General features: G+C 40.9%; 1 protein-coding gene across 1 annotated transcript; it reads left to right on the top strand.

Annotated features, from left to right (window-relative positions):
* Positions 1 to 4225: 4225 nt before the first annotated feature.
* tha1 (threonine aldolase 1) lies at positions 4226 to 6888 on the top strand. The gene is made up of 7 exons (XM_034214454.1): positions 4226 to 4523; positions 4838 to 4921; positions 4994 to 5082; positions 5168 to 5353; positions 5746 to 5883; positions 6121 to 6313; positions 6396 to 6888. Exons 1-7 carry the CDS (start codon positions 4226 to 4228, stop codon positions 6701 to 6703), a joined length of 1296 nt encoding a protein of 431 aa, XP_034070345.1. The 3' UTR covers positions 6704 to 6888.
* Positions 6889 to 17054: the final 10166 nt, after the last annotated feature.

Raw genomic sequence — 17054 nt, 5'->3', positions numbered from 1 at the left:
AAAGACAGATGCGACTGTTCTCGGAAGTGAATTGTACATGTGGTTCATGGTATATAATTACAGCTGAATGAACCAAATGAGAAATGACTGATTGAAGAGAAGTGAGTGGATGAATGAAGGATGAGATGAATGAGTGCACACAGCAGTAGTGGTTGTAGCTGATTACTACAGCGGGTAATCTTGATGGTCTGGTTAACCCTGCCTCATACTTTCAAACAACTCCTCTCTTCACCACGATGCTTGAAGGGACAGTTCGTCCAAATTAAGAAACAAAAGTTTTCATTTACCACAAGTGGTATATAATTCATGTGTTGTATGGAAGTGGATTAAATTCACTCGGAGCACTCCTTTGTGTCTTTCCAGAGGCAATTTTCTGATTACTATAATCCATCCATTTTCATTTGGACTATTTCAGTTCAGTGCGAGCAAGAAGTGATTTTTCAAATGTCATTTTTCAATACTCAGAGGACCACTAAAGAGAATCCATTCACTGCCGTAGAATTTGGATGGAGAAAGATAAATATCTCAAATCTTTGTTAAAAACGATGTGTTTTTTTACGCTATTTGTAGCCAATATAAAATGAAATAACATAAATGCTGTTTGTAAGTTAATGTGGAATATTCTTTCTATAGATAATTTATTCGCTTCCTTATAGGACATGTGATGCATCAAAGAAATATGTAACGTTCAAACAGACATTATTCAAAGTATTAGAAGTCTGAGGACCGTTACTGTAGGGTTAGGGTTGTGTGCGTGTGTGTGTGTGTGTGTGTGTGTGTGTGTGTGTGTGTGTGTGTGTGTGTGTGTGTGTGTGTGTGTGTGTGTGTGTGTGTGTGTGTGTAAAGTAAAGCATGTCCTCATGGCCAATGACATATGAAGGGGGGGGGGCTGTGAAATGTGAAACAGATGTTACTCTTGTTTGGCATGGCAGTGCTGTCGACACCTTTACACTGCAGAGCCAAGTGTGTGCTTGTGTTTGTGTGTGTGTGTGTGTGTGTGTGTGTGTGTGTGTGTGTGTGTGTGTGTGTGTGTGTGTGTGTCTTTGTGTGCATATGAGAAACCTCATTTGAGGGAAGGCTTCCCATAAACACCTGTTTTGTTCCGGTTAATATCTCTCGTCATGGTGAAGAAATGATGGCCTCAGTGAAAGAGGAGTGATAGAGAGAGAGAGAAGGGAAGGAGGAGGAGGAGGAGGAGGAGGAGGGGGGGGTCACCTCCAATCCCCTCCTTCTTCGAAAGAGAAGAGCTCATGTGGGATGAACACATTCGTTTATTCATTCGGCCCGTCTATTTTCAGCCCAGTGGGTTTATGGTTATTGGAAAGGCGTTGCCGTCTCGCTCCTTCCCAGAAGGAGTCAATATTTCTCCCTCTCCTTCATTTCTCCCTCTCTGCCTCTTTTTTTCTCTAATTCAATATTTTCTCCAAAACACCACTCTCTCCTCTCCACGCTCGGCAAGGAATGCTGGAAGGCATTTGAGAGAAACAAAACACACACTAAAGCATGGTGAAAGTGTGAGGTTACAGGAGCCAGCCGTGATCCCGGAAAAAAGTCCTTCACGTCTCCTCACTTTCTTCCTCTCGTCAGCTCCTCATCGCTGCCCTGTGTTGCTCACATCTTTATCTCTCTCCGTTCACGGCTCTTGTGGGGCTCCCGAGACCCACTGTGGCCTTTTTACGGGGCTGATGTTTGCTAATGACTTTTAATGACGACTTGTTATGGCTCATAAAAGCCTGGCTCTGTTACTGGCAATATGAACTTTAACTACAGCGGTGCGGTCCTGATAACACACACTGGGACTTTTATCGAGTGATTAACATCAGACAAGACAGCATTTAGCATGATGTGAGTGGGAACTGTGTGTGAGGGGAGGGGTGTGTGGATGTAGATCTGTGGGTCAGGGAAAGAAAGTGAGTGTCAGAGGGAGGAGGGAGATGTTTTGCTATGGGTGCACCTCCCTCATTGCCTAATCTCAGTCCATGGCAGATACATTCCCACAAGCCTTACCCTCCAAATACTGACTTATTCCAGGAGGCATGAGGTAGCTGGGGCTTTTATTGTAAGCAGTGGTTTTAAGTAACTAAGTACATTTACTCAAGTACTGTACTTAAGTACAATTTTGAGATACTTGCACTTTACTTGAGTATTTCAGTGTTATGCTATACTTCTACTCCACTACATAATTTAATAGCTTTAGTTACTTTTCAAATGTGGAAGTAATTCACAACCTACCCATAAAACATTATTAAAACGATCTGCACCTTTACCAGCTTTGATCACACTTTAATGCATCAATGATTATAATCAGAACATATAATATATACTATTCTGAAATTGACCAATTTGCATAATAAGTACTCTTACTTTTGGTGCTTTCAGTATATTTTGATGCTAATACTTTTGTAATTTTACGTGAGTAACATTTTGAATACGGGACTTTTACTTGTACAGTACAGTACTTCTCCCACCTCTGATTGTGAGTGAATATAGAGGATAGAACCGATTCTGTTTGGGCCAGAGCCCATAGCTTTATAATGAGGTGGTGAAGTAATGTAATTATGCCACACTGTACAAATACTTTATAAAAACAAAGCCCTGCAATGTTACTTATGTAAAATTATGTACGATTAAACAGGATCGTTTTACAAAAAACCGGAACATATGTACTCCTGTGACTGTCATGCTATTTAATATTTAAGTATTAGAGTTTAACTACTTGTGTATTCGTCTGAAATCAGTATTTGCTGAGCTTATATATTTTTTTGTCCCTATGAAATGTAGACATAGAAACTGGAATGAAAAGGAAAGTAAAGTGCAAGTAACTCAAAATTGTACTTAAGTGCACTTAACGACATCCATGCACATTTACCATTTACCTCACTGTATACAAAAGTAACTGTTGATACAAATAATAAACAGGAATTATATTTGCAAAGTACTTTGTTTCCAAAACTTTTTTTTTCACTCCTGTCGGGGGGGGGGGCTCATCTCACAATGTCGCTTGGGGCCCCAAGTTGGCCAGGGACGGCCCTGCACACACTGGTGCACAGAGGGACATTTACACACATGCATGCCCCACTCACTTCATGCAGGACACTGTGAGAGTTAACTTTGAAACATAGAAACATGACATATTCTACTTGAAGATAATTGGGGAAAACAAAAGGAGTCTGAGTATATTTTCAGCGGAAAAAAAGTCATTCAAGCGAGCCAAGTTAGTGAGGATGTGTGTCTATATGTAAACATTAATATGTTCAGTATTCATCACTGATTTCAATAATTACAAGTATGCAGGTGCTTCAAAACAGTAATGAAAATAAATCAATTACTGTGTATTAATTGGTTTAAAATACTATTGCTGTTGCTAAACATGGCTTCAGTCTACTTCAGTGATCAAGACTTTTCTCTAACTCTTGGGTCAGCAATATATTAATTGAGTCGTGAATTATTTATTTTTTGTTATCATTAAAAGCCAAACATTTGATAATTCTAGGTTTTTAAATGTTTTTTTCTTCAATGTTATATATCACATTTTATTCCTACTTTTACATTTTTGTAATAGCCCTCATTCAAATTTTTTAAATCTGTGTCCACAAGAAAATGATTAATAAGATAAGAAATACTTTATTGATCTCAATTTTGGAAATGTTTGCATTGCAGCAGCATAAAAAGACAAGGCAATTAGAGAAATTAAAAGACTAGAAATAAGCAATCCAAAATGTAAACATCTCAAATAGAAATAAAATAGCAATAAAAAAGTAGAAAATATACATGTTGAAATACAAATGTACAGTATCAAAATATAAAGCATTAATATTCTGGTCGGCTTACCTTTTTAAATGTTACTCAGTCCGGAGCAACAATAACATCAGAAACTTAAGCCTCATCATTTAACAACTTTCCAAACAATATGAAAAACAACACATTTGAATTGTTTGCTGGTCTGTTATGGATACGACTGTCACTCCATAATTTAGTTCCCTGCCTGAAGCTTTGAATGGCAATTCTTGAATGAAGTATACTGTCAAGAGTTAATAAAGCAGCAGGGCTATAATTAGCTTTGTTGTGATCGTGACGCCACCTTGAGGCTCTTGCTGCTCTGTGCATGCTGATGAGCTGATCGGTTGTCTCTTAGTTTTCCTTGCAGTCAATGATTATCGATAACGACTGAACGATCCAAAGTTCAATACAAACTTGACATGAACATTGTTATAGAAGCGTCATCATGTATTTGAAAACGTTTTCATGCAGAGTTTTGTGTAAACTTGTAAACCACGAGGTTGTCGCCTCCAAAAAAACGCTCAGTGCACGAGATGCAGCAGCTGGCTTTCCGGGACGGAGCTCCGCGCGCGGCTACTACAACAGCGGCAATGCCAGCCAACCAGGCCCGGGCAAGGCGGCCCATGTCCGGGTTGTGGACCTCCGCAGCGACACGGTGACCAAACCCGGGCCGGCGATGAGGCAGGCCATAGCGGCGGCCGAGGTGGGAGATGACGTGATGAGAGAAGACCCGTCTGTTAACGGTAAGAACCGAACCATGAACACAATGATTCATACATTTTTTTTAAACGCTCGTTCTTTTGTAAGTTTGATTGAATTTTAAGGACCGTTTTCTAATAATAATAATAATAATATTTTAAAAATAAAAATAATAATAAAGCTATAATGTTATGGTATAATAATAGTTTTAAAAAAAAAGTAATAGGCTACCAATTTACAAAAAATAAAGCACAATTACAAAAACAATTAAGTCGGCTGAACTTACATTAGAAATGTATAAGTAATCTAATAGTTAGTGTGTAATTGGGACTGTTATATAATTCTCTGATTTGTGCAGAGTTGCAGGAAATTGCAGCTGAGATGTTTCAAATGGAGGCAGCTCTGTTTGTTCCCACTGGGACCATGAGTAATCTCATAGCAGGTGAGTTTTATTGAGTCTGAGTTGGTTTTCAAAAGGTCTGAATGATAATAAAAAAAACTTATCATCATGCAGTGATGGTGCACTGCAGGGAGCGGGGCGATGAGATGATTGTGGGCAATCTGTCACATTTACACATCTATGAGCAGGGAGGGAGTGCACAGGTGAGTGAGCAGCAGACACCTGTTGGCATGTTTCCTTATCATCTGCATTGCATTCATTAATTGCATGTTTGTGTGTCGACCACAGCTTGCTGGTGTCCACGCCACCACAGTGGACAATCTGCCCGATGGATCATTTGACTTGGAGCAGCTAGAATCGAAGATCCGCCATGGGTACCCAGACCCCCACTACCCCCGCTCACGCCTCATATGTGTGGAGAACACACACAACATACAGGGAGGGCGAGTGCTGCCTCTGACCTTCCTGCAGGAGGTGTGTGTGTGGACAGTCAGGAGCACAATATGTTGAGTTATTTTTAAGGATGGATTACTGAATGGATCCACTTGGGATATACATCTAACACAAACATCACATACTTGACAATCCACAATAAACACCAAACCCAATATGAGAATAAGATAAATTAAGATCAAACACGCTTATAATGAATACTCAACATTACATGATTAAATCAAATAAAGTAGAATAGGTATATGAAGTATATTGCTAAAAACTATTTATGTACCATTCTTTCATTATCTGTCCATGGTACTCTGGTAGATAAAACCTTTGTGTGTCAACATGTGAAAGCAGCCATGATACTTGCCTTAACACAACAGAATGGAAGATGCTGCATCGCTCACAGGTTTGTTTCCATCTCCAAGGTCCGTGCTCTTGCAGATAGATATGGTCTGTCAGTTCACATGGATGGAGCCCGGGTGATGAACGCTGCTGTGGCCATGGGGCTGCCTCCATCCACCATACTGCAGCACACACACACCGTCAGTGTGTGTCTCTCCAAGGTGGGACTGCAAAACACAAACACACACAGTGGACACATAAACCTACATTTTGTTTATTAATCCCCAGAGAGAAATTCAGGTGTCATGACAGCAGCATCAATGATAATTAAGTATAACATTGAGTAGAATGGACCTAAACACGAGTTTTTTGGGAGAAATGTTATATGTGAACAGAGTCAGAACCAACAAAGAACTTGTAGGCAAACAAAATACAACTTTACATTACTTGTGTCACAGGGTCTGGGTTCCCCGGTGGGAACCATGCTGGCTGGACCCAAAGACTTCATAACCCGGGCAGTGCGGTGCCGTAAAGCCCTGGGTGGGGGGATGCGGCAGGCTGGTATCCTTGCAGCAGCTGGAAAACTGTCTTTACTAGAGATGGTTGGAAGACTGGAGGAAGATCACCACAATGCAAAAACCTTTGCTCAAGGTAAAGCTCATAATAAAGTCTATAAAAGATCAATCATTAGCTCACTGCTTGTAACTTCTTCTCGTTTCTTTTCTCCTCCCAGCTCTGCTTGAATGTGACCCTGCTGTATTCGCTGTAGACATGGCCACCGTGGAGACAAACATCCTGCGTTTCCGTATACAGGAGCCCACTTTAAGCCCCTCTGAGTTCTGTGCTCGCATGGCTGAGGTTGGCGAAGGAGAGGAGGCAGCACTGGGACAGGGGATACAAGTTCTCATGTACCCCCATTTTTCTAATACAGTACGGGCTGTATGGCATCTTGGGATTTCTCCTGAAGATACGCAGCTAGCCATCCAGAAAATGCAACTTGTGGCTTCGCAGCATATAAAGGAAAAAGTCAGGGCCCAGTAAAACCTGATAATTCCAAGATATGTATTCTTATCACCAGGACTGATCGTAGAAAATGATAGACGTCAGGATGTCAAACACGCCACAATTACTGTATACTTGGAGTCACTTTTTGAATCTTTATATCATTATTGATCACAATTCATTACGTTTTCTGTGATTCTTATTAAATGTGATGAATTGCTCTCGAGAAACAGTCTGTTTCCTTTTTTATTTATAATGTCTGTTATATTTTCAGTGAAGTGACACAGTGTAAAGCCAACAAGATATTGGGTACACCTGGTCCATTTTGTGCAATAACAATATTACAACATAAAAACTGCTGTCTTAAGGATTTCTTGTTAGTTTTAATTAATTTTCTTTGTTGTGAAAAATTATTTCTTGATCTCAGCCTCCTTTTATAAAAAAAAATGTGGCCAAGATAGAAGAGTTTGGTTGCAGATATTTAAATTGAGGTTTTTTTGTGTTGTGTACATCATGTTCTGGTTAGAAGTGGCAGGGCTCAGTAGACAGTGGGGCAAAAAAGTATTTAGTCAGCTACCAATTGTGTAAGTTCTCCCACTTAAAAAGATGAGAGGCCTGTAATTTTCATCCTAGGTACACTTCAACTATGAGAGACAGAATGGGGGGAAAGAATCCAGGAAATCACGTTGTAGGATTTTTAATGAATTAATTGGTAAATTCCTCGGTAAAATAAGTATTTGGTCACCTACAAACAAACAAGATTTCTGGCTCTCACAGACCTGTAATTTCTTGTTTAAGAGCCTCCTCTGTCCTCCACTCGTTAACTGTATTAATGGCACCTGTTTGAACTCGTTATCAGTATAAAAGACACCTGTCCACAACCTCAAACAGTCACACTCCAAACTCCACTATGGCCAAGACCAAAGAGCTGTCAAAGGACACCAGAAACCAAATTGTAGACCTGCACCAGGCTGGGAAGACTGAATCTGCAATAGGTAAGCAGCTTGGTGTGAAGAAATCAACTGTAGGAGCAATTATTAGAAAATGGAAGACATACAAGACCACTGATAATCTCCCTCGATCTGGGGCTCCACGCAAGATCTCACCCCGTGGGGTCAAAATGATCACAAGAACGGTGAGCAAAAATCCCAGAACCACACGGGGGGACCTAGTCAATGACCTGCAGAGAGCTGGGACCAAAGTAACAAAGGCTACCTCCCTTTTCTGCAAAGGGACCAGGACGACTGATCCGTGTAAAGGAAAGAATGAATGGGGCCATTCCATCAGCAAGGGCATTGAAGATGAAACGTGGCTGGGTCAGTCTGTAATGCGTGTTTCCAGTCGCAAAAACCTTTGACAGTAAAAGCCGCATCAGATGAAGACGTATTCACTTTAAACTGTCTACAGGGGAAACAAAAGGCTGCGTCTGCTTTTAACGAATATTCAAGCCATGGTCTGTTGTTGTACCATGCAGCGGCAAAAGTGCGCTTCTTTCCTGAAAACAATCTCCCTGGATAACGATCCAGCTTCACCTGCTTGGGTTTATTAACCCCAAGATCATCGCTAACTCAGCCCCGGGGTTTGCCGAGGTCAAGCTTGTGACATTAAGGCGTGCTGCTGCAACGGCATGGTGCAGGGTCGCCAGCAGCTGCATCGGCTGCAGTTCTTTCATCGCTATTTCATTTTAATAAATTCTTAGACCTTTGGAGCCAATTTCTGATGTCCATTTTGTAATGCAAACAGAAATGGGAGTCTACAGAATGCACAATAAACAAATCCAGAATAGGCGGCAGAGTGTGACGCTGTGATTGGTCTAAATGGGGACGAATCACAAATCACAGACACATGCATTTATTTGACGTAGCCTGCAATTTTTTTTTTGTTCTGACATCACATACATCGTAGCATAAAAGTTCACAGTTTATTTATAATTTTAAAAAAAATATATATATTTTTTTTTATTTTTATAAATAATAAAAAACGTGTTTATTGGGGGAGGGCAGGAATGTCAAATGGGAGGGCCTGGCCCTCCCACGGCGCCGGGCATGGTTACGGATGGCAGCTTCCTCATCGCTGCACTCGGAGATAAATAGTAGAGACGGAGACGATGAACTGTTTAGCCCGCCTTGGGCATGGTTTATGTTCAGATGCACTGCACTCGGACATGCTGTGGAGTGAATCGAGTCACCTCTGAGTGGGAGTTGGTTGACAGCTAAAAAAGCTATAATATCAACGACAGCTGATAACGGCTCCGTGCCAGCTGATCTGCACCAAAGTACTCATTTCCTTATTTGTTTCCTCGCGTATCTCTCTCTCTCTCCACGAGCTCTCACATGAAATGTGTTCTTTTGATGCGGCATGCCTTAGCAGTCATTTATCAGTCTGTAATGTGTGTTTCCAGTCGCAAAAACCTTTGACAGTAAAAGCCGCATCAGATGAAGACGTGTTTACTTTAAACTGTCTACAGGGGAAACACAAGGCTGCGTCTGCTTCTAACGAATATTCAAGCCATGGTCTGTTGTTGTACCACGCAGCAGCAAAAGTGCGCTTCTTTCCTGAAAACAATCTCCCTGGATAACGATCCAGCTTCACCTGCTTGGGTTTATTAACCCCACGATCATCGCTAACTCAGCCCCGGGGTTTGCCGAGGTCAAGCTTGTGACATTAAGGCGTGCTGCTGTAACGGCAGGTGCAGGGTCGCCAGCAGCACCATCGGCTGCAGTTCTTTCATCACTATTTCGTTTTAATAAATCCTTAGACCTTTTAAGCCAATTTTTTATGTCCATTTTGTAATTCAAACAGAAATGGGAGTCTACAGAATGCACAATAAACAAATCCAGAATAGGCGGCAGAGTGTGACGCTGTGATTGGTCTAAATGTGGACGAATCACAAATCACAACAGACACATGCATTTATTTGACGTAGCTTGCGATTTTTTTTGTTTGTTCTGACATCACATACATCGTAGCATAAAAGTTCACAGTTTATTTCTAATTAAAAAAATAAAATATATATATTTTTAAATTTTTATAAATAATAAAAAACGTGTTTATTGGGGGAGGGCAAGAATGTCAAATGGGCCTCCCTGGCCCTCCCATTTGGGAGCATGCTCCCTCGGGAAGATTTTTTTTTTAAATATTGAAGTTAAAAGCATCAATCTGGTGCACTTTGAGGGCAACATTAACCCTACCTTAATAATACCTTAAAGCGGACAAAAGGCACTGGAGAACACTTATTCATTAACAGCCTTTAATTAAGCAAGCTAATGCCTTAACTCACTCAAATACAGTCGTTTACTTATTTCGGTGAAACGAATGTGCGTAGAGTTTTAAAGGATGCAGATAGTCTCACCTTGATTCTGGCGCATTGCTTATCGTTTTATAGATCTATTCTCATCCACCATCTTTGTTTGTGACGTAAAGAGTGTAATGCTACGTTCACGTAGTCACGTTTCTGAATCGGACACTGAATGCAGTCACAGCCAATCGGAGTCTGATTCAGAGGGTTGCCTGTCAGTTCCGTTGCCTGTCAGTTCCGTTGCTATGGTTCCGTTGTTATGTGTACTGAAACGAGAGCAGGGGCCTATACTACGAAGTTGGTTCAACCTAACCTGGATATGTTTGAGTTAGCCGGTTGGCCTAATCCAAAACATACGCGCTCTCGCTAAACTGTACTACGACGCTGGTTATCAAGTGGATCGCTCAAGCCAGCCGTTTCCTATCTAGTTAGGTGCGCGTTCACATGAAAGGGGTGGTATCTGGAGCATTCGACCAATCACAAACATGGAGAAGCGTACTGACAGCTCAGCGTCATACTTCCTGAATGAAAAGTGAACTTTAATACTAGTCAAATATGAAGAAGTTAAACTTTAAACATCCATGTCTTAAACACTTTATCCAGGATAAAAGCCACATAGCTGCACCTGCAAGGTGAATACAGCTGGCAAAATAAAAAGTGTTTGAATGCGTACATTAACAGGTTTATGATATCACGGCCCCGTCTAAAACACGATCTGACTTTAATTACATTTGTCTCGAGTGTTTCGTCAACTTAATGTGTTGCTTAAAATAATACTTCTGCATACAGTATGTGACACTGTGAGTGTTGCACGGCCAGATACGGCTCAGCTGACTCAGATAAGGAGATATATGATACATTATGATGTGATATGAATGATAATGGGACACATCGTACTTATGTTGTGGCAGATATTTAAGTAAGCTTTCTTAACGCTAATGTTATAATAGTCAGATTGCTCTGAATATGGGAGGTGATATTCTATTCATTTTCACGTTCACACAGTCGGTGATTTTTGCCGGCAATGGCAGTTTTTCTGTATTTCCTTTCTCCTGTAATATGACTTGATCGCTTTAAACTCCGCACACTGAGCTCTGATTGGTCAGCAGGCGGTGCTTTCACTGAGTTGAGCTCTTAGCCTGCAACCTAACCTGGTCCCGACCAGGTTAGCCGCTAAGCATAGGTTACCATGGAGATCTAGCCTGCTAAAAAGAGAACCAGCTTCGTAGGACCGGAAAGCCGGAGTTTCCCCTGAATTTAGCCGGCTAAGCGAAAATCCTGCTTCGTAGTATACCCCCCTGGTATACTTCCATAAACGAAAACAAAATAAAAATTGGAATACGTTATTTTAGTGTCTTAAAAGTAGACTGAGGTATGAAGGGTTAACGTTACATCTTAGGATAATTTTTAGTCATTTAGTTCTGTATACATAGCCTACTAACATATAAGGGTATACTTAGTGTGGTTACTCCATGTTTACTAGCTATAACATTAACGTTACATCACTCTTTTTCACTTCTTACTCAGTCAGCCAGAGTGGAGATATTACCATTAGATTCACAAACGTGAAACATCATCTATTTCTTCACTGCTGGTGATGACATTGTTGTCAGCTGCTGATACTGCTGCTGCTGCAGCTTGTGGCGCCTGCTTCGATGAAAATAACTTTCTAATATCCATAACTTTATAGGCTATTAGCTTAAAACTCGTCAGGCACTAGGAAGGATCACTTCTTCAGGGCAGGGAAGGCTACGCAGTACGCAGGCTACTGTCCCGCAGCGGCTGCCTCTCTGGTGGACTCCGGTACTGCACATTACTCCCGAGACGTTTAAAAAAAATAAAAAATGTAATATATATTTTTTTTAAGTGAAACATCCGGGGCTTTTCAGAAAACATCCGGGGCTTGAGCCCAAGTAGCCACCCCCTAGCGCCGCCACTGATCCCAAACACACCTCCCGGGCAACGAAGGAGTGGCTTCGTAAGAAGCATTTCAAGGTCCTGGAGTGGCCTAGCCAGTCTCCAGATCTCAACCCCATAGAAAATCTTTGGAGGGAGTTGAAAGTCCGTGTTGCCCAGCGACAGCCCCAAAACATCACTGCTCTAGAGGAGATCTGCATGGAGGAATGGGCCAAAATACCAGCAACAGTGTGTGAAAACCTTGTGAAGACTTACAGAAAACGTTTGACCTCTGTCATTGCCAACAAAGGGTATAGAGAGGCGAAGTCACGCCCATCTACTTCCGGTCCATGGGACCCCGGAAGCGAAAAATTATACATTGAATTCAATGGAGAGAGAAAACGTATCTTTTGATCCCGTTTGAATTGTGCCACGAACTACACATATGATGTTTGTCAATCTTAAACAATCATTTCCATGTAAAAAAAGTCACATTTTGTCGTAAAACTGTTGAAATATAAGATTATGACAAATATGCGACTACAAAGACTACAAATCCCAAATCCCATTCTGGGTCGCGTAAGTGATGTCACAGGCGATAATGCTCCAAGTGGTTGGTTCACTTTTACAAGATGCCTGTGTGCTTTGTACCAGGTTGTAATCACAAAAGTGATCATACCACTTGCTCGTTCTATCGCTTCCCGTCTGATGAAAGGACCAGGAGTCGCTGGATCAGACATATCAGGTAATATCATAGGTAATATACATGTTGTGCATGGAACATAGTCAAGTTAGCTACCTATTTAGTAGCGAGCACGTTAGTTAGCATTACATTACTTAGCCTTGTCATTTTTAGTAGCCTTACCATGAAGTTATTATTTTATTACATGAAGTAAACCAAAATGTTAAACAGTAACCAAACATGATGGTAAGTATTTCGTGAAACTTTTGAAGAGTAGCCTACTGCGCCCTCCACCGGGTGCAGATTTACAAATCTCAACCTGTCATACAATGGACAGCTTCCCCCCCCATCTATGTATATACTCGCATTTTAGACTCTGTTACTAACTGTATATCTGTAGACTTGGTATGTCTTAAATGTCCGGTTAGGATGTATTAGAACGAAATCTAAAATGAAAATTGTAAATAAGCAATCTGTATGTAAAAAAACCACCTGTATGTAAATTGTAAATAAGCCATCTGTATGTCAAATATGTCTTAAATGATATGATGAATTGGAAATGGGGGACCCTGATGTAAACAAGATGAAAGTCTTTCTCTGGTCTGCATCCCCTTAACAATTGTATGTTTTGAGCTGTACTGTACTGTACCCAATATACAAGCTGTTAATAAACTTTTCAATCAATCAATCAAACAATGCTAAGGAAGCAGTTCAGGGAGAGTCGAAGGCAGGCATGGAGCTTTGCATGACATTCTTCTGGACGTGTTTCATTGTGATGACAGTGAGGGTGAGTCAATCTGTTTGTTGGAAAGACAGTCGTTGTGTGCTTATTGAGAGAAAATTGTTAGAAGAGATAATTATTCAAAGTGTTGTTACTTTAAAGTGTTGTTACTGACCTTTTTCTCTTTTATTTTCTTTACCTCACCTGTAACTGCTGAGACGTTGAGGAACATGCACACTGATCTGCTCTGGCAACCTGATTTCCACTGTACGTAATAGTATTTGGTTATGGTATATTATTTATATACATCAAAGGCACAATGCACCCCCCAGAGACACACATGTATTGAGTGTGATATTTTGCATAGGTCATGTGAAATCATCTTTACATACTAGAAAACTGTAGGAGCGGCAACTTGTTTTGAAATAGAATTTTTAATATCCGATAATAAAGTTGATCTGTTTTCTTTATTCTTCTCTCTTCCCAGCTCCATCCATCACCATTCTCTGTTCCTGCAGGTCCTGCTTGCTAATTAATGCTCATATTTTTTTACACAATTACAAATAAAGTCATTGTATTGTATGACATGAAGTTGTACTTCATTCGGAATCAATAATAAATTCATTCTGCCTTCAACTGCGCAATGATTGTGGACTGCACCGACATCCATGTAGCTGCCCCCCAGTAAGATGAACCAAGCAAAGAGGGTCACCATCATGCCCAAGGACATCCAGCTGGCCTGCCGCATCCGCAGAGAGAGGGCTTAGACTGACCTGAGACCAGCACACCCAAACACAACGGCTCTTTTAAGAGCCACCTACAGTTTCAAAGAGTTGCAATCCTACGTTATTATAATGATTAAACTGGTTCATGTATCACTTAGTTTACTGAACCGTGATGAATGAAAGAAATTAGTGAGGTAGTGGTTTACTGAAGTTACAAAGACATTATATGACTAACAGGTCAGTGTAAACACAAGCTTCTGTCAATTATGGATCATTCAAACTATTTATATAAAAATATGTAATAAAGTTCTAAAACAAGTATTCGGTATATTCCTTGATAGCTTTTGGAGAAGGTTGTTTTTAAGTTTACTAAAATCTATCGTTTCAACTGTTTCACTTTATAAAAAGGGAACAGGTGAGTAGAGCATCATTGAGTTTCTTATTCTGTCAGTAAATTATCCAAATTAAATGTTTTTCATTATTTTAGTCAACCCTAAACAAATTGATTGTACCTTTTAATAATGACCTTACATGGTCGGCAAAGTTAAATTAACTTCAGAAAATCAAATCTGTTCTGAGAAAAAACTAATAAATGTTTAAAGATAGGAACTTGCCATCCCACTGAAAAACAGTCCGTAGAGATTTAAAGGCGTAGTTGTAGTTCAGTCCAACGTTTCATTTGGATTCATTTGACAACAGTCAACTATTTTCATAAAGAATATATATATTTTTCAAAGTCAACTTTATTGTCAATCTTACTCAGTTTGTGTTTATAGACAGAGAGATCAAAAAGACGTTTAAATAAAATTATACAATTTACAGATATGTATACAAATATATATATCCTATATACACCATCATGTATAATGATGGTGTATGATGTAGAAGGAAGTGTGGTAGATAACAAGTAAGGCCCAATCCCAAACCACTCCCTCGACCCTACCCCTCCGTGACGGAGTGAACTCCGTCTGTAGCCACACTCGCAGCTCAACGAGGGTCCCTCCTGTCAGATGGAGGGAGTAAATACAGCAGCAAGCTTTGGGACGGCCTCCCCTCTCTCCGGCAGAAACAGGAAATGCCGTAACTGTATGTAACAACGGTTTCAAATCAGCATCTCTTAGACAAAAAATGTAAATTAATAACTCAAATAAAACTCCAAACAACTTTCATTGTGTTACTTTTTTGTAAAGCTCTTTTAGTTTCAAACCTGATGTTTATAAGCTTCTTAGTTTTTGCAACAGTCTGTAAATGTACACAACTTTATAATAAAATGCACACATTTACCTTTTTCTAGAATAAACACAGGTACGATCCTAAGTTAAAACATATGAGGTTATCATGAGGTTGTTAACATCGCAGTTTATCAGTGGATGTTTGCTGGAACTACTTGTAAACAGCTTGTTTCCTGACGGACACACACAGCGTTGAGACCGGTCTCCAGTCAGCACCGCTGCAGACTCGTTGTTTGAGGGCTTGATAGCCCACTCCCCCTCCACACCGCTCCACACTCGTTGGTTTGGAACAGCCCTCAATATGGCGGACCCTCCGCGTGAACGTGCAAACGGAGGGGTAGGGTGTAGGGGGCGGTTTGTGAATGGGCCTAAATATAGAGTTACATACAGATCCATGTTACAGCAAAAGATGGAATAACTAAGAAGCACGCAGTATAATAATAATTACATGCAACAATTAAATTACTGCTCAGCATCTCCACCACAATCCCAATCTGCTGTGTCCTGTTTTCCTCCCCTCTGCATAACACCCCATCACACATACTAAACACAACGCAGAGTCCGAGGGTGTTAAGAGTATGTTTATTAAATGTCCTCCTCTCTACTGGCCAACACAGGGAGCATATGCTGGGTGTAGAATTTTTCCAGGAGGAGGAGATTTCCATGCCATGCAGGGTCTTTGGGGATGGGGATGATGATCGCCTCCTTCGTGGTCCACACAACAAAGTAGCAGAGACTCCGGTCTGTGATGTGCAGCTGCCCTTGGACCTGGTGCCAGTATGGGTGATTCTCCTTGAGAATATATGACCCACCCTCCTCACGAAGACAGAAGGATGGTAACTGGACAGCCTTCGCGATGGTCATGTTCCTCTGGCTGTGTGGACACTTCACCTCCAGCAGGGCAGATGGCTGCACAAGTCCATCGGGTGATGCTCCCAAAACACCCGACTCACTCCAGACTCGATTCGAACACTGTCACTTGATAGGCCTCCACAAAAGCCTTCACCCCTTCGGCCTCGTTTACAACCCCCCAGTTGACAGTTGGCGATGTCTCTGGCCAGTGGGTTGTATGTCTCCTCTCGCTGTTGGTAAAGTTGAGACACCGGCTGGACTACTTTTTAAGTGCCAGGCTTCCTCCACTGGCACTCAACATCTGTGGAGCTGATCTGCCAGATGGCAAATATTGCCAATGCTGCAGCGTGGCTGCATTTGTACATCCCCTGTGCACAATCACAGACAGCGCTCTGCATCGCGCCATCGTCTCCCATGCAGATCTGTAAAAATAAAGTAAGTACCATTTGTTAGCATGCTATAATAGATTGAATGAGCAATAATACAAGGATGGTCCGGATCTGGGGGTGGGAGGGTTTATTTTTCCATAGTTTTGTCCTCTTGTCTGATTGTTGTTATTGTTTGTTTTTTCTGTATTTTTTGTAATTTGTGTTGTATTGGTTGTGATTGTACATTGTATTTTTCTAAATGTGTATGAATACATTTTTGAAAAACATTTGATCAACAATAAAAAAGGATTTGGTCAGGATCTAGACTCAGTGTGTAGTTTATTAATTAATCAATGCTCTCTACATTAGGAAAACACATACCAGTGTACCAGAGGGAGTCACACACAGCTGTGCCTAGATAACCAAAATCCTTGAATCTACACACAGCAAATAAACTCAAATGACACAACGAGAAAAAGGAGATCACACATACAGTATAGTCGATATAAAACTGTCCGCTTCAATCTGAAGAGCAACTAAAACAAAACACGGGAGTGTACCTTGTTCTTGTGAACACTAATGTTATCCACAGCATACACAGAGACCACGAATTTCT

This window comes from Gymnodraco acuticeps, unplaced genomic scaffold (assembly GCF_902827175.1).
Source record: "Gymnodraco acuticeps unplaced genomic scaffold, fGymAcu1.1, whole genome shotgun sequence".
Lineage (NCBI taxonomy): Eukaryota > Metazoa > Chordata > Actinopteri > Perciformes > Bathydraconidae > Gymnodraco > Gymnodraco acuticeps.
Note: the sequence above shows the minus strand (reverse complement) of the source record. Positions and strands in the feature narration are given on the sequence as shown.

Coding starts and splice junctions, on each gene's coding strand:
- tha1 (XM_034214454.1), top strand. CDS start 4,226: ATGTATTTGAAAACGTTTTCATGCAGAGTTTTGTGTAAACTTGTAAAC. Junction 4,524..4,837: donor AGAAGACCCGTCTGTTAACG/GTAAGAACCGAA, acceptor TGATTTGTGCAG/AGTTGCAGGAAATTGCAGCT. Junction 4,922..4,993: donor CATGAGTAATCTCATAGCAG/GTGAGTTTTATT, acceptor ATCATCATGCAG/TGATGGTGCACTGCAGGGAG.